Consider the following 24,168-nt stretch of genomic DNA (forward strand, 5'->3'; position numbering starts at 1 on the left):
TTTGTCTATAACGAACACCATGTTCAAACATACTGGTGTCCATATGTGCACTTGGCACCAGGACACCCTAGGCCGCAGTTCTATGATCGACTTCGTAGTCGTGTGATCGGATTTGCGGGCGCATGTTTTGGACACTTGGGTGAAGAGAGGGTCAGAGCTGTCAACTGATCACCACCTGGAGGTGTGTTGGCTCCGATGGTGGGGGAAGATGCTTGTCAGACCTGACAGACCAGAACGTACTGTGAGGGTTTGCTGGGAACGTCTGGCGGAATCCCCTGTCAGAAAGAGTTTCAATGCTCACCTCCGGCAGAACTTCTCCCTTGTCCCGGGGGAGGCGGGGGACATTGAGCCCGAGTGGGCCATGTTTCGCGCCTCCAATGTTGAGGCGGCCAATCGGATCTGTAGTCGTAAGATGGTCGGTGCCTGTCGTGGCGACAATCCTCGAAGGGGATGCCGTAAAGCTGAAGAAGGAGTCCTATCGGGCCTTTTTGGCCTGTGAATTTCTAGGCGCAGCAGTGGCGTTGAGGGGGTCCAGTTTGGTGGCCTGGCATTGCATCTCTGCTTTTTGCAGATCATGTGGTGCTGCTGTTGGCTTCATCAAGCTGTGATCTCCAACTCTCACTGGAGCGGTTCTTAGCCGAGTGTGAAGCAGTTGGGATGAAGATCAGCACCTCCAAATCCGAGACCATGGTCCTCAGTCGGAAACGGGTGACGTGCCCTTTCCGGGTCGGGGATAAGATCCTGCCCCAAGTGGAGGAGTTCAAGTATCTAAGGGTCTTGTTCATGAGTGAGGGCAGGATAGAGCGGGAGATCGACAGGCGGATCGGTACAGCGTCTGCAGTGATGCGGACTCTGTATCGGTCCGTTGTGGTGAAGAAGGAGCTGAGCCGAAAGGCAAAGCTCTCGATTTACTGGTCAATCTACAGTCCTACCCTCACCTATGTTCACGAGCTGTGGGCCGTGACCGAAAGAACAAGATCCCGGATACATGCTGCCAAAATGAGTTTTCTCCGCAGGGTGTCCTGGCTCTCCCTTAGAGATAGGGTGAGAAACTTGGTCATCCGGGAGGGACTCGGAGTAGAACCGCTGCTACTCCTCGTTGAGAGGAGCCAGTTGAGGTGGCTCGGGCATCTGGTTCGGATGCCTCTTGGACGCCTCCCTGGAGAGGTGTTTCGGGCATGGCCCATCGGCGGGAAGCCCCGGGCCGACCCAGGACACGCTGGAGAAACTATGTCTCTCGGCTGGCCTGCGAACGCCTTGGGATCCCGCTGGAGGAGCTGGTTGAAGTGGCTAGGGAGAGGGAATTCTGGGCTTCCCTGCTAAAGCTGCTGCTCCTGCGACTCAACCTCGTATAAGCTGCAGAAGATGGATGGATGGATGGATAATTGCTCAGGGGTTAAGTAATGCATTCTTAAATGTTATTTGAAGAACTGGTTACGGTAGATTTGTCATATGTGGATGGGGCAGTTACTACATACTATAGCTTGATGGAATGATAGAAAATGCTTGAAATTTTGGGCACATTAATGTGATTTGACCATCATTTTCTAAGCTAGTGGTATGATTTTGGATTTGACTGTATTATAATGGGATAATGTAAAAAAATTATTAAATATTGCGAAAGAGCGTTAGTTCAAATGTAACATCCTAAAGCATATCTTGTCATCTCCTCAGAGTTGGAAGTACGATGTAGTGCCACCACCGTACAAGGTCCAGAACCAAAACCTCACGACATTTTACCCCAAGCGCACCATCTGTCTCCATCAGGGCCAGCCACTGTGCCTTGAGGAAGAATTGGAGGAACGCAATTTATTGAACTCCATCGCCTGGCCGCAGCCGCCTTCTGGCTCTGCACCACCCAACCTGTCCCAGACGAGCGACCCGGCCCACAGCCTGTTTACAATTATATCCTCCCAAAGCAACCACAGTTGGCATGTGGGTGACCAGCTTGAAGTGCAGGTCCAAATGCGTGACTACAAGGGCCGACCCAAGCGCTATGGCGGCGATTTTCTGCTGGCTCGGTTGCATTCCCCAAAGTTAAGGGCAGGTGTGGCCGGGCAGGTGTTGGACCACGAAAATGGACTTTATTCAGTTCGATTCCCGTTACTGTGGGCGGGCTCGGCTCAGGTAAACGTCCTGATGGTGCACTCTAGCGAGGCCATCGCCGTGCTGCGGCGGCTGAGGGACAAACGACCTGATCGGGTGTACTTCTCCAGCATCTTTCGCGGGGGCAATCATTCCGAGAGGACGGTGTGCAACATGTGCCTGCCGCCAGAAAAGGGGCCACTGTGCAACTACACGGACCTTAACTCTGGCGATCAGTGGTATTGCTACAAGCCCAAATTGCTCGGCTGCAACACTAGATACAATCACGCCATGGGAGGATACGTCAAAAACGTCATCACCAAAAACGAAGCTTTACTCTTTAAGAGGTTTGTGCAATCAATGAGTGATTAAAGAGATTTCAAGCAGAACAAGATGTTGAACACAAATCACATTGGGGTATTGGAAAGTTCATCCCTTATAGGCTATAATGCAAATACCAGCCTATTACTACTCCTATAGGCTATTTTATAAAGTTATAAATTGATAGGCAACCAATTTTCAGTCTAAACAGAGACTAGACAGAGACTGTTGATGTATATACTATAACATTTTGAACATTCCTGTGTACGCCTCAACTGCCATTGATTGTGATCTTATTGTGCCTGTTTCTGTTGCACCTATTCAAACTTACTTCTTTGATTTCTTTGATGTCAGTGGCAAGAATGTCAAAGTTCCCATCCACGCTTCCACAACAGATACAATCAACGTGTTGCCTTCTTGGAAAGGTACTGCAAAAACTTCAGACTAATGATTCTTACTTTTTGATGTGTTGGTAATTTATTCACATCATTGTGTTGGTCAATCTAGAAAGCAGCAGTCAAAAACCGGATTCCGTCACGCTGGCGACATCTGGGTACTACTACCAGGACTTGTGGAGGCCATTGGGAGACGTCCCCATGTCGCACTTTGACAATGCGAATGCCATCACTCAGTGTTTGACCAACAAGTTGGTTTACATGTACGGCGACTCCACCATGCGGCAGTGGTTCGAGTACCTCCTCAGTGTGCTTCCAGGTCAGCACTTCCATGTCATAGCATTGTGCAGGATTGGCAAAAGTGGCAAATCCAGGTCCAGAAAGTAAAAAAAAAGAACAAAAAAACCCTGCCACAGTTTGGCTTTAGCCCCAGATGCTAGCTCGCGAGCTCCCTAGCTAGCTCCCCAGGTACTCGTTTACTTGCATTGGGGTTAAAGCCAAACTGTGGCAGGGTTTTTACTTTGTGGACCTGGATTTACCACCTCTGCATATTATATATATATATAAGTGAGTACAGATACATGTGCAAAAACTTAAGACTGGTAAAAGTAGAAAAAGAGAATAAAGATTTAGCTAATTTATTTAACAATGTACTCTTACTGTATATTACTGTTTGTTCTGGAAATTTTGGGAGTTTGTCCCTGTGAGTCGAGTGCATCAAGCAAACAATGTCTTCCTCGCCTCACTTCACATAAAAGCCTGAACGTAGCCCAATATAGTCTTTAAACAATACTGAGGTTTAAATTGCTTGATTTAATTCTGCCATGCAGCCTTAAAAAAAGTCAACCTTGAGAATCCAAAGAAGTCGGGACCCTTTATGGCGGTGGGTAGCACCCACAATATTCTGCTCAACTACCGCTTCCACGGCCCACCCATCCGCATCCAGCCCGTCATGATCAGCGAGTTGCGCTACATCGCCAACGAGCTGGACAGCCTGACCGGCGGTCCCAACACGGTGGTGACAATCGGCATCTGGGCTCACTTCGGCACCTTCCCCGCGCAGGTGTACATACAGCGCCTCCGGCACATCCGCAAGGCGGTGGTGCGACTCCTGGACCGGGCCCCGGAGACGGTGGTGGTGGTCCGTACGGCCAATCCTCAGGCCTTGAAAGGGAACGTCAGCCTGTACAACAGTGACTGGTTGACGCTGCAGCAGGACGTCGTGCTGCGCGCCATGTTCAAGGATCTCGACGTTATTTTGGTGGACGCTTGGCAGATGTGTTTGGCGCACCGTCTACCACACATCTTGCACCCACCGAGGCCCATTGTCAAGACTATGGTAGACATGATGTTGTCCTACGTTTGCCGTAATGGGAACAGAAACAAGTTGAAAGCATGAAAGGGAGAAAGAGTATTAGATGCCTGCAGTTGCCTAATTAGTGACAATTTCACTGTCTTTATTTAGCGTTTTTTACGACCTCTGGAGCAACAATTTTTCTATTTGTACAGCTCAGCATTTATCACTGTCTACAAATGTGATGTTTATAACGATTTTTGTTTTATTTTCAATTAAAGCTTTCCTATTTTTGAAATCAGTGACATGTATTAAAATTTTTTTAACATGATTGTCCTCCTTTTTTCAGTGTCCTTTTGTCCAATTAATTATTAAATCAACAATAAATTGAAGGAGACTCAAATTTAATATTTAAATAAATTTTGAATCATAACCTCGAAGCACCACATCTATTTTTAAATGAGTTTTATCAGGACAATGATAAGATAATCAAAGAAAAAGAAAAACAGGAAAGGAGAAACGACCAATATGGGACCCACATTTAACCTCATTTAACATTTAACCTAACCACATTTGTTTAACCCAATTCGAGGCACCAATTTGTACAATTTGGTTCATGTCTGCGAAGTTGCACTTACAAATGGTCTGCCGTTGGTCTGAGACGCGGAAAGCCCGGATTGGGGGGTCGCCTAGCCCGTTCTTTGGAAAAGAAGATGAAGAGGGAGAGAAAGAGAGTCCGGCTTGGCAGCTGAGCCTCACGGCGGGGGAAGGTCGACCTGTTGGCTGCGGAGAGGCCTTTTCGATTGTTGATGAAGGGGCACCCAAAAATATGATGGAGCACCTGCCTGTACTTGATAAGCATTAGGTTAGAAAATCTTCTGTCCAAACACATCCATCGACAATTATAATATTTACAGAATATATATCTAATGTCAGTTAATTTAGTTGTTTCTTTTACCTGTTGTAATATACAGTATGTTGTGATTTTTTTTTTGTCACATGGGGACTAGCATATTCTAAATGAGGTTTATAATTGTTTCATAATTGAATTGTTTTGCGTTCTATACAGTGACAATGAATGAATGAGTTCAATGTAGAAAATTAACCAATACAAATAATAATAATAATAAACTTTCATCCTATTGAAGTTAAAGCCACAGTTGATAATACCAAAACCGTTCCTTAAGCCTTCTGATCATTCTTTTTGTTGTTTTACCTCTGTTTACCATAAATGACACCTCATGGCCGTAGGGCGAGCCGTGAAGCTAAAAACCTTCTTATCCTTGTGCACGGAATTGATTTAGACAAGTAAAACAGTCGTTATTTCCCCTCGCAGCTGCATCGCACCCACTTACATTTGTTATTGAACCGCTCAAGCGTGTCTTCCTCTTGCAGGCCAAGCAGACGATTGACTTTGGATGCTGACGATGAAACTTGAGTGTTTCTCCGAGTGCGGCTCGCCGTCACAGCTCAGCGCACATGGCTTCATCGCTTTGAGGCCTGCAAGAGATTTTGGCAGCGTGACTCTCACCAGGCTGACAAACATGTAAGAGCTTGATGAACTGCACATGGAAAGGAAAGCGCGAGAGGAAGCGGATGAAGACGCGTGCAATCACATTTCCTGTTGAAATACAGCAGTTAATGCAGTTATTGCCGCGGCCACTTTGATGATATGCAGCAATTAAAGAAAAATAGGGAAAGTAAATCCGGATTTAAAAATAAATAAATAAATATATATATATATATATATATATATATATATATATATATATATATATATATATATATGTATATATATATATATACATCATTATTTGTTGCCTGAAACAAATGTGAATATGATGTGCACAGCTTTTTCCTCTCCTTTTGTATTTTTTTTAAAAGATTAAAGCTGAATTTGCACTAGAGTCTTGACACACTTATTAAGCAGAAGAAATACACCTGCTGTTTTTTTCCTCTCCATGAGTGAACATTTTTCTCACATTTTAATGAGAAAAATGTTGTAATTTAAAATTGTAATTTAAAATTCCAAATCGTGATGTGAGCACTTTGCCTCTCAATCAGCGTCATGCATATTTTGTAAAGGCAAACCTTGATATATCTATCTCATGTATTGACTCTCATTATGTTGTGCAAATGTACTTAATGTTTGTGATCATTTTCCATGGCTCGCATGACTGTTAACCAGTGTCTCGAATAAGAGGCAGTGCTGTCTTAAAGGTCGCAGTTAAATGCTAATGTTTTGTTTACATGCACTCTTTCCAGTGACATTCATCCGGTAAAGGTTGCTGTTTGCATGCTTTAAGCTAATAAAGGTGTGTTTAGTCACCCTATACACAAAAGCCAAAACACGTGAGTCAACGCAGGACCACATGTTCTGCAAAAAGGCCCCTCGCCACTACCAACACCCCGTTTGCTCACAGTGTCACTGGAGTTTCATGTTCGTACAAAAGAAAAAAGAATGACAATTTTGCATTTCCAATCTTTAGTTTACTACAGTTGCACAATCTAATGAGGTCCAATTTAACAGCTGTATTTAGAGTTGTTAATTTAACAATATTAGCATTTTTGTGGTTGTATTGTATTGTATTGTATTGTATTGTATTGTATCATCATTAATACTTTCAGTGATGTTTTAGTTTGGTGATGCGTTGTGAGGTATTTCTAATGTAAAAAAAGCCTATGTGTTTGGCTCAATAATTGGTTGGCAAACATACTGTATGGCCTCGCCCACCCCTGCACAGTTTCCCTGCCGCAGAGTTGAGATACTTTGGGTTCATACAGTGCCTTGCAAAAGTATTAGCCCCCCTTGAACTTGTTGACGTTTTGCCACATTTCAGGTTTCAAACATAAAGATATGATTTTTGTTTGTGTGTGTGAAGAATGAACAAGTGGGACTTTATACGTGGGATTTTATACTTAAAAAAAAAAAAGTGAAGTGCGCAAAAGTATTTACTCCCTTTTCTCTCAGTGCAGCCAAGTGATTCCTGGTGATTTCTGAATGATCCAAAATTGAACTAAATGACTGATGATGATAAGTAGAATCTAGCTATGCATAATCTAGTCCAGGGGTCAGCAACCTTTCCTGTAAAAAGAGCAATTTTAGGTCAAATAAATTAGTAAAAATCTCTCTGGGGCCGCAAAACATTTGAATATTGTCAGGAAGGAAACAGTGTGTTTGTGTAGGTCAAATGTACTCAGGGCCCAAGAGCTGATTAGAGCTGACCACAACACCCCCAAAAAATACAGCAACAAATACGTACAGCGATTCATTTACCTTGGTCTTCCGTTTTAGTCATATTTTTTAGACTTTTCGGCCTTTCTGTCAAATTTCTGACATTTTTAGCAATGTTATGGACATATTATTGTCATTTTCTGTCTCCTACATTTTTGGGGGGCATATTATAGCATTTTGGGGGGCATTTTTTATTGCCTTTTTTGCAATAAATTTTCTGATATTTTTAGCAATATTGTGGACATTTTATACACATTTTTTGCTTTTCCTTTTTGGACATTTTAGGGTCACTTGTTGGACATTTTTAGTTATTTCTTTATTATTTATTTTTTCTACCTTTGCGTCACTCTTTTTCTGATTTTTTTTTTAATCCTGATATTTTTGAAATATTTAATGATTAATTTAATTGAAGAATATTTTAACTAAAAATTAAAAATACATATGTTAAAAAATATTATTATTTTTTAAGATCCACTGGGAGCCACAGGAGATGGTCACAGGTTGCACACCCCTGATCTAGTCTCAGTATAAATGCACCTGCTCTGTGATGGCCTCAGGGATCTGTTAAAAGAAAAGCAAACAGCATCATAAACACCAAGGAACACACTAGGCAGGCCCGGGATATTGTGTGTGTAAGTTTTCAAATGGCCACAAGATGTCCCTACAGCAAACATTTCATATTCTCCATAGACGCTAAGTCTGAATGTGTTATGGGAAAACTGTGCGCCACTTTTCTACATGATAACCTCCGATCGGCAGCTGTGCTCGCATGCAACAGATCTCCTTCAGGCGGGTCACCCGTGTTTCTTTCATGTTGTACAGTGTGACACAATAAGTGTGAAACATACCAGCGAGGAAACATACAAATCCCACGTGGTGAGAGTATCGCTCAGAGCAAAACACATGATCCCTCGCCATCCACTATGCGGTGCCGGCGTGAGTGTTGTTAAAACATGCAGTCATAAACAGCACATTTGTTGTAAATCTTGAACAGTGCAGCAAACGCTCTGCCGGCTTCCCATCATGCCCTCCCTGACAAGGAGGGCTAACTCTTGGCATGCTTGCATAAAAGTTGCATGCTAATATGAAGCAGATGCACAGTTGCTGCAGGATAGATGGCACATGCGAGGGATTTGACTTCCAGATGTGTGCCAGCTCGTGTTTGCCTTTCATGCGCTAGCTTTTGTTAGCTAGTTCACATTAAAAACGGCAGCATTCAAGCAAAGGGGATGCTGCACTAGCCTTAGGCCTCATGTGGTTTGAATTGTCCAGGGAAAAACACATTCGCACAAAAAATAATAACCGCCACTGGATACTAAGAATGGGAAATAGACATATGTGTAAGCGTGATGTGTGCTGATTAACACTCACTATAAAGCTTGCATTTTATTTTGTGGGATAGGCTATTATCAAACTCACTGGTCCCTTATTCCCCTAACGGGATTTGGAAAGTCTAGTTGCTGTGGTGTATGGTCTACCCATGTCTCGACAGCTGTTGTGTGTATGTCTACAGACTACAGCAGTGGTCTGCAACCTGCGGCTCGGGAGCCACACGCGGCTCTCTCCAGTGGCTCCTTGTGGATCTAAAAAAAAAAAAAAAGAAGTGAAAATTATGATTATTATTATTTGCATATTTTTTTTAAATCTTTTTTTAGATAAATTAATCATTAAATTAAAAATGAATGATTATATATTTGCAACTGTCAGATGGTAAATGTTTTAAGTTGTCAGAAAAAAAGAGATCAAAGCTAGATTAAAACGTTTTTAAAATTGCCTAAAAATGTTTAAAAACTGAAGAGAAAAAGCTGAAAATTCCCATGAAATGTCAAAATGCCAAATATGACAGAGAATTGAATTAAAAAGGCAGAAAGGAAAACATTCAAAAAAGTAACCATCAAATGTCCAAAACAAAAGCGGAAAGGCAGAAAATTACCATAAAATGTCTTTGGAAGTGCAAATATGTCAGAATTTTTTTTTAAGGCAGAAAAGAAAACATTCAAAAAGTAACTATAACATTTCCACCAACAAAAGAAAAAACTATTTTGACAGTAAAGGTTGCTGACCCTTTGTCTACATTACCGCTATATACACCAGTGTCCACATAGTTATTGGTTATTTAGAATAGTAGAAAATATATTTTTTCCAATAGAACAAGTAAGCTTTGCTGTCCTGTCCTACTGGCCCTGAGGAGTGAATGTTCAGTGCATCAATGAAGACATGAATGTAACACTCTGGCCAATTCAGGTATTTTACACATATCGCCTGTCTTGCTCAATTAATAACCGTGTACTGTACATCCAACAGAATGGCATCCCGCACTAGTGCCACTTCCAAATTCTGTCACCTCCAATCTTCTGGGCTCGGTCTAACGTCTCCACGGGAGGAGAGCGCCGCCATGATGGACTCCTGGATGAGGTCCCTCTTGGTTTCTCACCCATGGACTGCTTTGATAAAGAGAAGGGCTTCCAGCTGAATCCAGAGGTACAGAAGGAACAGGCTGGCGAGAAGTTTGGCCTCACTCTGGGCATCCGCATGGAAATGGGCGGTGCCACCTGATAGCCAGATGGGGGCTGGCCGCTGGAGTGTGAAGTTTATCAACGTAACAATAAAGCATCTACACCTGACTGTTACTTTTGATTATATTGGAGCATTTTATTCAGCTTATGTTGTCAAAATATAGGCTTGGGCAGTGTAGCTGCACGGTATAATGTATGATTTAAGACTTGCTGGTGGACTTTTGCATTCCAAAAGTTTAGATAAGGTCAAACTAAGTTCACTGATAATGGTGATTGTGCATTTTAGGTTCATCCCGAAATAACCATATCTTAATTAGACGTCTGGGAAACTAGCTTAGGTTTGTTTGTGGAATCTTTTGTGGACACAAATTAGAAGTGGTTTCTTCCTTGGATATATACAATGGACTGTCGTGCTGCAATCCATTTGTGAATGCCTGTCAATCAGATTTGTTCAAAAATATACAGGGTTTTAGCTGTGTTTCTTCTGATTAAGACGGATCAAATAAACATGTACCAACCAAATGTTTCTCAATTTGGCCATATTGGGTGACGTTTTCTCAAGTTTTTGTTTGTGGACAAAAGGCCCAAACAATTACTTAATTAGAAAGTGAAAATGAAAGTTATTGCTCTTTCTGCTCTGTTTGGCCTCGACTGCGCTGCAGCACCCTCAATATCTGCCTTGTCTTCCCTTCAACTGCCTTGAGGAATGCTTTAATGGCTGAGAAGAACAAAGTTTGGTCTTCAATAGGAACCAAATCTGAAGGATACACTGAACAAGACTCTCTTGGTTCTTCTCAGCTCTCCAAAAAGGTCTGTAATTCATTTTTAAGGTTTCAAGTTGAAAGCTTGAACGAGTCAATTTCATGTCGGGGCTTCCTTTGAACAAATCATCTCTGCCCGCCATCTGGTTTCAAGTGTTCACCTCCCTATTTGCAGCCAGGCCAAGTGTTTCTGCTTTCTGCAACATATCACAAGTGGATGTGCACGTTGCTTCCATTTTGTTATGGAACAAATGAGACATACACTGACATGAACATGTTTGGCTTTAGCTTCCTGCTTCCGTAATCCTGTTGGCAAGCAGCAAACATCGCATGTAAAAACGACATGACTTTTTAATGATATGCTGTTACAACTGACCGTCGCAAGAGCAGAACAAATCCCACGTTGAAGATATTGCAATAGAAGGCTTTACACAGACTATTGTCAACAACTTAAAACCATAGTGTTGGCGTAGAATTGCCGGGTTTTGAAGTGCAGACTGTTTACATGTCAGGGACCAGTCCATGGTCTCTGATCTATTGTCAATCTCGCTGTGCCATTGTCCATCCAGTTCTCCCACCATGCAACCCAGGCAAAGCCATTTTCAGACGCTTCAATAGCAGGAAGTTGGCACCGTCTCACCAGTCGCCGGAAAAGGTTAGTCCTACTTTTCTGGAAAGCCAAATATACAGTACACTCATTCACAACTTAGCAATATAATGGTGCTTGGAGCATAAACATCACCCTTTTTCCAAAGCATACATGGTTTACTCAATTCAACTCAACTCAACTGTCTATGTTTATATAGCGCTACAGAACACATGCCATAAAATATTAACAATAATACAGCCATAGAAAAAAAGCTCTACAGTAATTTTGTCCACATTCCACCGGCTCCTTTAACAAATCTGGCTTATGTTTCACACTTTTGGATGGAACTGCAATGACTTTCATTCACTACTTTGTATTAACAGCTCATTCATTATTTATTTTTTCCTTTTTATATATATATTTTTTTAGCTGCAGTTGTTTTAAAGTACTCTATGAATAACAGTGAATTGAGCAATATTTTTAATTAAAGGGATAATTCACTCATTGAGCCATTTTCAGTTGTAAAAAGTTTGTCCAGAATTTATTTTGATAACTTCATTTTTTTTCATGCACTATTAATACCTTTAAAAACATTTTCCTACTTGCTGTCAACTGAAGATGACATCACCGTGCTCAGGAAATAGGTAACGACCAATCACGACTCACCAATTTTCTAGGTTTGGTCAGCAAACTGAGCCAGGATTGGTCATTACCTATTTTCCTCAGTACAGGTGATGTCATCTACAGTCGACAGCAAGTGACACAATTAGTTTTTAAAGGTATTAGTTGTTCATGAAAAACAATGATGTTATCACATTATAGAGAAAATATGATATTTTTAAGTCAAATAGCCCTTTAAAAATATTTTATTATTATTATTATTAATATTATTATTATTATACATCCCAAGATTCTTTGCATTTTCATGAGAAATGTTTAAATATGGTGTTACCAAATTTAAAGTATTACTGTAAAAATTATTATTATTATTATTATTATTATTATTATTATTATCATTATTATTGTTATTGTTATTGTTATTGTTATTATTATTATTGTTATTATTATTATTGTTATTATTATTATTATTATTATTATTATTATACATCCCAATATTCTTTGAATTTTCACGAGAAATATTTAAATATGATGGTACCAAAATTCACTTTAAAATGTCAGTAATGGGTGTTTATGCTTTTGGCTATCCAAAGTCATTCATGCAAAATTTTCTAGACCCTGAACAATTCTGTTAGGATATTTGAAGGTGGTAATAGTAGTAGAATGTGTAGCCACTTTTTATGAGGTTTATATGAGTTTTTAAGATGGCAAACAAACGTACAAAGCCACATTCAGTGTGTCCCCCACCTCTTAAAAAAGGTTGCGGTGACATTTTTGAGAAGCGTATTTGCTTTCTTGCCAAAAGTTAAACAAGAAGTTCTGTGAGTCTGAGCTTTGCAGTAGTGTCAAACACAAGCTGCTCTGGCAAATGCTATTGAAAAACGCACACAGTGGCAGCTTGAAAATCTATGAATGGACTGTACATTACCCCAAAATAAACCAAATCCAGCTAAATAAAACTATCAACTAAACAAAATCCAGAGCATTCTCCGGAACTTGACCATAACAGTGCACCATTGAAATCTGTGTCTATAAAGGAAGTCTAAGAAAGTGCAAACGCTTGTTTTCTTACAAGCAAGGTGCGATTTGAGAAATCGATTCATTGATGTCAAGCAGAGCCAGATGTGTTTTTGAGTGCTTAGTAAATGGCCCCCTGTGTTTGCGCCACATGTCACAGGGTTAACAACAGGCCAGCTATTACGCAGCAAGGCCCACAAGTCCAGATCAAGTGTGACTGAGATGCTAATATGAAAAAAAAAAAAAACACAGGCTGACTGAGAAATGAGGTGAAATATATTGTATCGTCCATCGTCGCAATCAGTTACAACTTGAGGAAATTGGACACGGTTACAAATATTACGAGAGGCAGCGGCCGGCAGGAAAAGGTTTGTAATGAAGTGCTGCTGGTGCCGCCAGGACCAGTTTATTTACTGATTTGCCCCCTCTTTTACCGCGGTGTCACAGTGTGGCCATTGTGTGCTCGCCATCACTACGGGACTGAGGAATTCAATCTGACATCCGAAACTGCACGGCTGCTACTCACATCCAGTTTATCCTTTACTCTGCACACCTACCGGCCATTTTAAAAGTCTGTCGGCAGCACAGTGAACGAGTAATTTGTTGTAATATTTTGCTCGTTGTCAGACGGGATCGACCCTAATAAGGATCAACCCTAGAGACAATGAATGGATAGATTAAAGATGTCTTGACGACTACTGCAGGTCTCATCAAAGAATGCAAAAGCACACGCCAAGCATGTGGTTTTCAAAAACGTTGACGAATAAGCTCAAATTACCACACCAAGTATTTGGAGCCATATCTGAGGTGTCAAAGATGTTGTTATATACAGTAAGTGGCGCCCCCATGACGCGTCACTCCAAAGTCATGCTGCGTTATCAGCTTTTTTCCTCTGGAGTCTTCGGTTTCCTGTGCAGCTAAGTGAAGGTCACCCACCACTTGTTTTCCAAGAAAATGTCAGTTTTTGTTTTGATTATATCGAAGAAAGCAGTTTAGCATGCAATGTCTTGGCTATTCCAGACAAGCCTGTCAAAAATGGTATGCAACTTTGTTTGAAGAGATCTTTTCCAAAACGAGATAATTGATTTATTGCATTTAAGAGCACTTCATACGTTTACAGCTATCTCCACGTTTTTGATAGACTAGACTAAGTGCAATTTCTGCAGAAATTGCGTGGGAATGCTGAAAGCTGAATGCTTATAAAGTAAATTGAAAGATAAATTGTGTGAAAATTACAAAGTATTAATTGTAGTTGAAAGATAAATGAATAAAAACACTTGAACCCGGGAGGGCGTGAATTTTTGAAGCAAGAGATTTATATGGAAAAGTGTTATCTGAAAGTACCCTCCATTCATTTAGATGGAAAAAGAGGAACTAATGATATCCAATGCTTAAATGCAAAAGAAAAAAAATCACTCAATAACACCAGTACCCTCCATTCCCCCCCAGATAAAAAAATATGGATATATTCAATGTATTACAGATGCACATGATGGCTTGGGGAAGCCCCATTTGTGATGGATGGCAGACTGAGGATGAACTTTACTGCCCTTACAGAACTGCGTTAAACAAGTGAATGATTAGGCCCATTATCTTCTGAATTGTTAACGACATGCAGGACAAACATATTCAATAATTGTATAGTAAATTTCCTTGAGTGTTTGGGTGGATGTTGGGTGTAACCTGAATAGCACTAACTGGAGTGTTAAATTGACCACACCCTCATTTCCGGTGAAAGAGAAACTTTCCAATTTTCCAGCGCGCTGTCGACATTTCAATAGTGATACATCCAGTTGTTGTTGTTGGGGTGGCCTGGGTCAGTGCCAGAGTGGTCGTCTCGCAACTCTCAGGATGAGGGTTCAATCCCAGGTCAGTGTGACTATGTTAAAGTATCCTTGAGCGAGATACTCAAACCCCCAGTTGCTCCTGATGTCGTGTCATCATCTTTGAGGGCCTTGTAAGGAGGAGAAAGACCATATAAATGAAGTGGCATTTACCAAATTAAAGTATTAGTAGTTTGAGTATTTTTTTTTAACACTGACACTAGCGCAATACACTCCAAAGTGTTTAAACACCCGTTAAGTGTAGTTTGGCACAGTTCAATGTTTAACACTGACACCAGTGTAGATTACTTTCAGCTCTACTCAGTGTTGATTTTTAACACTATACGGTGTTGGAGTAACACTGGTTAAGTGTGAAAAAAGTAACATTTTGAAGTGTCAGATTCACACTCAGTGTTAATCTAACACTGGCGATTTTTCTGTGTACACATTCCTTTTTTATAAATATCAAACTATTAATTTCAACTTCCCAAACTATCTGTTTTGTGAAGATTGACCCAGCAGTTTCTGAAATAGGAGGCAAAGGAAGGCAGACACACCCCTTTTTGCCGAAAATATCAACACTTGTTGGGCCGTAGCTCCCGAACCTTTGCTCCAATTGAGCTAAAATTTGAGATTTGGTGTTGTGTGAACACTGTCAACAAGTACACCAAGTTTCATTAAAATTAAAATCTGCTTGGTTAAAATGTTCACATTTTTATTGGTGATATGGCATGGAACAACCAATCACGATCAAGCACTAGTTCTTTAATGTTTCTTCAATGATGATGAAAAATACAACACGAAGCTCACATAATTCTTCTCACATGAATATTTGCTTTGTTGTCTAAAACCAACCAAGCAACAAATAATTGCTGGGAAAGAATATCTCTCACATGAATGTTTTTATTATCACCAAATGTCAGTGTTGACGCACTCTTGCCTGAGAAAACTCTCAGGATGTGATGGCAAACGTAACAGCTGGTTGGAATAATGGTAAAAAGACATCAGCAGCTGCGGAGGAACAAGTCTACAATTAGAGCCGAGCCGGAGTGCTTTAGCTCTCTCGACGAGGTCCAAACTGTGTGAAGGAAAAGAAAAATAATAACAATCACAGCCTCCTTCCTTCTTTTTTTTTCCAAGCAACTGGTGCAGGATGTGTCTTTCAGGCCTTTTCATCCTCGTCTCCATCCTTCTTTTGTGTGCGTCTTCAGTGTGAAAATACACAGGAAACCTCTTCCGCAAGCAGACTTTTCACACACTTTTTTTGCTCATTAGTGTTGTGAATGTTCACTAGAGGCATTTTTTCAACACCCCCTCTCACCTTCCTCCCTCCCTCCCCAGCGGTTTCACAAGTCAACCCTCGCCCCTCCCTCAAGTTGCCCTTCCCTGACAGGCACTTGATTCAGGTCGACTGCCTCTGATAGTATCCAGGCAAAACCTACTCTGGAAAAACTTCCACGGAAGGCCTGCCACTTTGGTTTTGATGGATGGAAATCATGCCGACCCAGGCTTCCACTTAGGATCTGATGTATGGAGTGCCTGGTCCTTGCTGCCTGACGTGAGCGATCACATTTACCGGCAGAAGGAGGACTGGGAGGTCCAGAGAGAGGCGGCTTAGGATGGTGGCTTGGGGAGTCGAAGAAGATAAAGTGAACTGGCAGCCTTTTAACTCCTCTCAAAATCTTTTCTATACCTCCATAATGAGAAGCAGATCTGACCCAGCAGCACACTGCATACATCTGCTTACTCGTCAGTCTTTTTTTCCCTTCTTTTTTTTTATAGCTTATGTATGTCTCTCTGTCACTAATTAATACTACAAATGGCAGCTATTACCTGAGAGATGAAAGTGTGACTTACAAAAATGCAATAAAATGCAGTTTGCCAGAGCATAAAAGACGCTTTTAGCATCTATCACTAGCATGCTGAAAGCCAAACCGATTTTTTTCAGCCACATCTGTAATTGTCAGCCATATTATGTGTCACACCGACAAAGTTTTGAAGCTAAGCCCGTCTGCGTGATCAGCTCTTTTATTCTGGAGATGCGAGTAATCACATTCCTCTGGACAGCACGGTTGGACTACTGGTAAACACATCTAACTCACATTTCTAAAGTTAGTTTTTGAATCTTGGCCTATTGTTTGGCACCTGCATCTTCTCCCACACTCTAAAAAGAGAATTGTTGAACCAACTTAATAAAATAGCTTCAAGGGGTAGTAACACGATTGAACCGAGTTAATTCAAAGTTAATACAATGTATATTAAGTTTAATGAACTCATAATTATTTAAACTTAACTCATTCACGCCCAGCCATTTCCCCTGAAGCAACCCCCTTCGCTCCCCGGCGGTTTTACTGGATTTTGAAAGGTCCAGAATATTGTGTTGTATTGCTATGGAAACATGAAACCTATCAAAAGAAAGATTAAAGGCTCTTCTTTCATCAAGAAAAAAAAGTATATTTCTATCTGTTTCCGTTTTGCAGAAATTAGCATTAGAAGTTGAAAGCTAAGTTGAATCTTTATTCACAAATCTTTTTAAAACTGTGGGGAAAACAGCTTGTTTTAATGTAGCCCTGGTTAACTCTTATACTCTGCTGCCAGCTGCTGGCCAAGTTTGTAATAACTGCCGTTGCTTCAACCGTTCTCTTCAGTTCAGAGTCTGCATCAAAGCCTTTTGTATGCTCTAGCAAAAAAAAAAAAACATCAAAATTTATAAATATGTCTTTGGGACAATATTTAAAATATAACGTATTTATACGTTTTTTGGGGAGCAAATTTGTTTTAATATCTTTATTTTGGATTGATTAAATTAAATTAATATATTACTTTGGATTAACTTAATTGAATCGTGTGTTACCACTTGAAGCAATTTTGTTTAGTTGGTCAACAATTTCTCTGTTAAATCTTAAATTGGTTCAACACTTTTCTTTTTAGAATACTTGTGTGGCTTCACACACAGGTGTGAATGTGAATTAGAGATAGACCGATGTTTTTGTTTTTGTTTTTTAGGGCCGATACCAATTATGACTGGTCAAGGGGGCCGAGTTGATATTCCTTTTACCTAAAAGGGAAAATATTGGCGTCAAAAGTTAAAACAAAAATACAAACTTGAACTCTTACTTTACTGATTTGTTTTATTTTTTTTGTTAGGGCTTCTTCACTGATGTTGGTATTTCCTGACAGCTTTGTCGTGCCATTTGATCTACCAGTTCTAAAAACTTGTGAATGTGTGAGCTGTATAAATAAAGTTTGATTGATTGACTTAGTGGAAACCGCGTTTAAGAGCAAGCGCCCCACTCTGGAAGCTTGAGGCGCACCCAGGCCTAAACTCCAGATGCTTCCCGGGTCGTCACATCCTAACTGCTGCAAAGCTGTACGTCGTCAGACCGCCAATAGGAACCACCTGGTTTTCCTTTTATTCCTCATCTTGATTTTCAGCCTCAAGCTAGCCTGAATGCATGCTTACTGTCTGTACATCACAGTTTAGATTCCTTCTCATGTTATTCCATCGGCGTATTTATTCAATGAACTTGTCTGAGCGTCTTGCAAGTTGTGTTTACGTCCAATAAAGCCGGCAGTGTTTGGTTTTGCGTGCAAGCTCAGCTCTAGGGACATTTGGAAGGCCATTTTGTTTACATTGAAGTGACTTGTTTAAGCCTCGGTGCACCTTTAAAAGTGATCCAATGAGGGCATGACAAATTGTCGGTTTTTGTCATAGTTTGTTTGCACTTTGTGCTTATAAAACTTTCAACACACTTGACACAATAACAAAGATTGATAAAATATGGAATACTCATTTCCAGTTTAATACATTTTGTAGAAACGTTATTAGAAAGACTACAGAAATCAGTGATGAATTACTGTTGATATGCTGAAATCAGAGGATAGGGACAATTTTAAATAAAAAAAATGGCTCCAAACAATTACTTGATTACTGCCATTGACAGCTATAGACGTCAAAATTTCATTTTAACTATTACTATTAGTTTAACATTTTATCCCAGTTTTGTTAACAGGCGTATGAAAACCTAGGATATTTTTATTTTTTTACATTTAGACCAGATATAAAATTTGTTTTATTTAACTATTGAAGTTATGCGATTAATTACAATTAAAAAAATAATAATTGCCGGATGCCCTAATTTTTTAATAATCTTTTCTTTTTTGATAAAATATTATTTAAAAAAAGAAAAGAAAACATTTTAAATATTAATTTTTAATAATCTTTTTTGGGGGAAAATCAATTATTTAAAAAAAGAAAAGATTATAAAAAATTTGGTTGTCGGCGATTAAATGTTTTTATTGTAATTAATCACATGACTTCAATAGTTAACTCATGATTAATCACAAATTTTATATCTGTTCTAAATGTACAATAAAAACTTTTTTCTAGGTTTTCATACTCTTGTTGACAAAAGTGGGAAAAATGTTGAACTAATAGAAATAGTTCAAATGAATTTTTGACGTCTAAAGTTGTCAATGGCAGTGAATAAGTTAAAATAGTTGTCGATTTGATATTTGATTACTTAGTCAATTAATTTTGACAGCTCTACTTGAAATTGATGATTTATTTGACTTTAGAAAGATAAGGAGACAAAAGGGCCTTTCCACCACATGCTCAAGTCTTTATAAATCCAAAGAAGACAAATCAGTAGCCTAAAGAATGTACTCTGAACAAAAATGAACGAGATGCAAATTTCCAATTGAGTACTGAACATAAATCAGGGATTGACAAAGAAAAATCCCGTCTCGCATTGATTCCCCTTGAGGCAGCATTTCTGGGGACAATTTCCCTAACTCTACTACGGTTCCCTGGGGAACACCATCTTTGACAGGAACAGATGATAACCTCAATAAATATGCTGACCCCCAGTACTTCTGTCTGGCTTAATGGTTTGTAGTGATCAATTGCGTCCCCGTGGCCATTACATGGTCATTATTGACCTTCAGTGGGGTGGCTTCCATTGTCTGCTGCTCACAAAAAAAGCCGTTTTAGGATAGATATCTTTATCTTTGCAGACAACAGCGAGGTCACTACCACAGTAAAAAACTTTTAGAAAACATTATTTTGATTTTCATTATAGGTTCTAGTTTCAGAGATTTCCACATGGCAAAGCCTGGCGCTGTAGATCAGTTGATCTGATCGTCTGTAGTTATCAATGTGACCAAAATGTCCCAAAAATCGTATTTTCTGGAATGACTGTATATGACACGCCGATGTCCATTTAAACACAGACATAGAATGTCAAGTGATCATGTAGAAGATTATGCAAAAACAATTTAATGATACTTTGTGAAAGAATGTGGAAAACCTATTCAATCTGTTGTGAATCGAGAGGCTCAGTGGGAAGCTATAAAGATTGGTATTCAGCAAATTCACAATGTTTGGCCTTGGTGGAGGTCTGTGCTCTCCCGAGTGCCTTTCTCACTTTGACCTTGAGATTGTGCGAAGACTTTTATTGTCAAAAAGGCAGGCAGGAAAAAAAAAAAGAGTCAAAGGTGTGAAAGGCAACACCTCCAAGTAATGCTAGTAGTTTCTTAAACGCTCCAAAACACGAGTGCATTCCAATGCGCTCGATGGACCATTTTTCTTCTCTCTACCCCCAACACATGACAAGACAATAGGGGTGAAAGTTAGCAGCCTTACCTGTGAACTTTATGTCAGCAAGCGCGCATCTGGTATGTGAGGATAAGATTACTAATTTGGCTTGACGGCACCCCTGGGCAGCCAAACGAGATGAACAACTTGTCCGTCTTGCAGCTTGTAGACAGATGCTGTCATTCACAAATCCATATTGGATGCTCTCACCATCCCCTGGAGCGAGACGTTTCTATGGCTATCCCTTTTTTTTTCTTTTCTTTTTTTAACATAATCCCTCTATGACATGACGTGTGTGTGTGTGTGTGTGCGTGAAGAAATGCATGCAATGGGTACGGTTGAGGGAAAACAGAACTTGACTTCGTCGATGAGTTACTGCTGCCCTCACAGATGACAGACATCGTCAATGGAGTGAGCCACAGATGGTCACGGTCAACGGCGTAGCAGGAAGGCACTGACAGATTCATTGAGGTCACAGAAAAAAGAGGAGAGAGAGCGTCTGCGTGACCACAATTGGAAAATAATTCACATTTATGTGTGGGGTTGTCACTCTTACAGCCACTGATGATTATGTTCAACGGCGATTGGGAGCATCTTATAATCATATCACTTGTTCAACAAAACAAATTGGTATTAAAATTTAAACTGTATTTGGAATGAGGAAAAAACATTGAAGTTGAGCACCATTTTTGACTCGTATTGAAATCTCAAGGACTTTTGATTTGTCTCATCAGGAGTCGCTTGTATGATTTGTTTGGTAGTTTTTACGTCGGACATTATTTTGTGTGATGCTTGCTGTTCTTTTTTTTCTTTTCTTTTTTTGTCAGGCAGCTTTGTGGAAAACCCTGGGTCCATTGGGTCAGGAAGTTCAGTGCATAGAAAATGCCTGCATGGAGAAGTAAGCAATTAAAAAATGATAATTTGTTGGGCTCTCATGTGGTTGTTTATAATAGCGCCTGCTGCAGAAGTGTTAATTGGGCTAATGCTAATGCTACCTTATACGCAGTATGGTGGACTAGTGGTTGGCATGCCAGCTAAGTAAATTCTCCATTTTTGTTTTGGTTTGCATCCTATTTCCCGAAAAGTTCTGCAAACAAACACAAACATGATTTAAATACTGTATAAGGATGGGCGATACCATCAGTTTTATTATTGATATGAGAATTTTTTTTTTTACTGATACCAATATTACTTTTAAAAGTGTAATGCTAGTTGTTTATATGATACTGATAGGTAAAATAACTAGTTCCAATATTATTTAAACTTCACATGGTAATTTGTGATATATATATTTTGTTCTACAGAGATTTAAAAAAAAATGTATGACACAACTTCCCAATGTACAATAGTTATTTTTATTTTACTTCAAAAATGGTCAATGACATTATTTCTTGATTTTGATGTCAAATTATTTATTCACTTGCATTTCTGATCAGAAAATTAAGTTTTAGTAGCGGAATGTTATGCTTGATTAATTTCTGACTTCTCAAGATCCCAGCAATCAAATCTGCATATAAAAAGCTGAATTTTGTCGGTAATTCTTTTATCCTTTTTCAAATAGCAAAACTAGAAGAATCTACTTTATCGCAATTCATGAGGCTGGATGTTGACAGATGTGTTAATCACTATACATATATTCTTTTTTGTTTCATCTGTAGTTTAAAATTAATGGTTATTCTCCCTAACTTAGTCAAATATTGATTTTCTTTTTCTTCCGAGAATGCCATTATGAGAATGGCTGGTATTTCCCAGTATTGATATTTCAGGATCGAACAGCACTCCCCAAAAGAAAATATCCGCGGCGGTGTTACGTCTATGACTCCAATGTGACCCCCCGGTGGGATACAATTACCAACTCTTTAGTTCCCCTTTGTGCTATTACATGTTATAGTGTGTTCCAGCTCATTAGCAAGGCATTGCCATGTTCACATTAATGGGTTTGCAGCACAAAAACAGGAAGTTTTTTTTTTTACGATAAAGTTCGTGACCACTCAAAACTCCACCATGCAAAAAAACACTTAGTAGTTTGGTGTGTTCCTAAAGAGACAAGGGCCCTCACAATTTATGGCTTCTTCCTTGTTTGATGTTTCCCTCCTCCTCTGTGACCATTCTATGAAATTACCTCCCGCACAGAAAAATAAAGAACAATTCTTTATGGTAATGTCATAAAGCCGCTTTATTGTAGGACGTGTCTTTCGGTGGTTTTCTTTTTACAAAATGCAGCTTCTGAGATATGTCAAAGAGATAATGGCTCAAATTCTCTCGAGCATGTTTTGACAACCAAGTGTTTCACACACACATTAGGAGAGATGCTCTGTCAATGTCAGGAAGGTCTTGACAGCTTCATTTTTCAAGCGGGACGCCGCCTCGCTGCTGAGCTTGCACCTGCATGAACAAATCCTCAAGGAACACAAAAGGTCACCGTGTTTATAGCATGCCGGGCGTCACGAGTGATTAATAGAACTTACATGACAACACAAACCCAAAGTCCAGACATATAGACTTAAGGAGGTTTTTCTTAGAATCAAAATATTCATTGGTGGCGGAATTAATTTATGTCAAGCTGTTATGATCATTAACTATTTAATATTTTTAACTATTTATATTAGTTTCACTTTTTTAATTTTTGTAACAAGAGTATGAAAACCTAGAAATGAATTTTTGGGGTACATTTAGAACAGATATCAAATTTGTGATTAATTGTGAGTGAACTAGGGAAGTCATGCGATGAATTACGATTACAAATTGTAATCGCCTGATACTTGATGAATTTTTAATAATCTTTTCTTTAAAAAAAAAACATCAATAATTTGTAAAAAAAATATATATATATAATCTTTTTTTTTAAAGAAAGATTATTAAAACATTTAAAAAATAATAATAATTAAGTAATTAATCGCATTACTTCACTAGTTAACTCACGATTAATCACAAATGTTATATTTGTTCTAATACAATAAACAAAAAATCTAGGTTTTCATACTCTTGTTAACAAAAGTGGGAAAAAATTATTTTTTGACGTCTATAGCCGTCAATGGCAGTGAATGAATTAAAGTTCACAGTGGAAATTAAATGCTGCGAAAGTCAAATTCTCTGGGGAAAAAAGCCTCAAAGTTCACGTGCGTGATGAACTCCGACTTCCTCGGGCATTCCTAAAAAAGTGGTGAATTGAAGACTATTGTCAATTGTGCATAAGTTGGATTTGGAACATGAGTGTGAAGGGTTGTTTGTGTATTTGTACCCTGCAATTAATTAGCAATCCGTCCAATGTCAGCTGGGATAGGCTCCAGCTCACCCGCGACCCTAATGAGGACAACCCCTATAGAAAATGAATGTATGGATGGGTAAAAAAGAAAGCAGGAAGGATAGGAGGGATGTGAGGGAGAAAATGAAGAGGAGGTAGTTTGAAGACGTGTATGAGAAGGAGATCCAATGAATAGAGATTTGCACAAAAATAGTCTGTCAGACCCCCCACGATCGACGTGGAGGCTAGACGACAATAGAAAGAGAAGTCATTAGCAATAAGTCACTCAATCTTTTTTCCTTTGCTCGCCTCAACTGCCTCTCCCACACTCTCCTCTTTCGATGACGTCGCCACGGACCCCCCACTCGCCGTCACCCACCCTTTTCCTTCTCCTTATCTCGGGGTCGTTGTGTTTATAAATGTGTGTAATGAATTTAAATACTGTCGGCTGAAAGAAATTATGACTCAAGAAAAACACTTTGTAATAATGTATCCAAAAGGTCAGCATGTGTTATTTTGAGCACCAACACATAAGAATAGCAAGTCCAATTGTGTTTAAAGTGAACAACGCAGTCTCATGGGGTTTAGCGCTTAACGACGTGGACTAAATCTGCGACGCAAACACTTGAAATCTTATCAGGAGTAAACGGAAGTGAGACTCCTCTGCCAAGACT

The 24,168-nt window shown here is 39.6% G+C and overlaps 1 protein-coding gene across 1 annotated transcript; it reads left to right on the forward strand.

Annotated features, from left to right (window-relative positions):
- The first annotated feature begins 687 nt into the window (after positions 1-687).
- On the forward strand, positions 688-4,270 carry LOC147164565 (NXPE family member 3-like). The gene is made up of 5 exons (XM_086091250.1): positions 688-750; positions 1,654-2,432; positions 2,761-2,831; positions 2,914-3,120; positions 3,632-4,270. Exons 1-5 carry the CDS (start codon positions 688-690, stop codon positions 4,198-4,200), a joined length of 1,689 nt encoding a protein of 562 aa, XP_085947376.1. The 3' UTR covers positions 4,201-4,270.
- Positions 4,271-24,168: the final 19,898 nt, after the last annotated feature.

Source organism: Leptonotus elevatus, chromosome 12 (assembly GCF_054856555.1).
Source record: "Leptonotus elevatus isolate MCC_2025b chromosome 12, RoL_Lele_1.0, whole genome shotgun sequence".
Taxonomy (NCBI): Eukaryota; Metazoa; Chordata; class Actinopteri; order Syngnathiformes; family Syngnathidae; genus Leptonotus; species Leptonotus elevatus.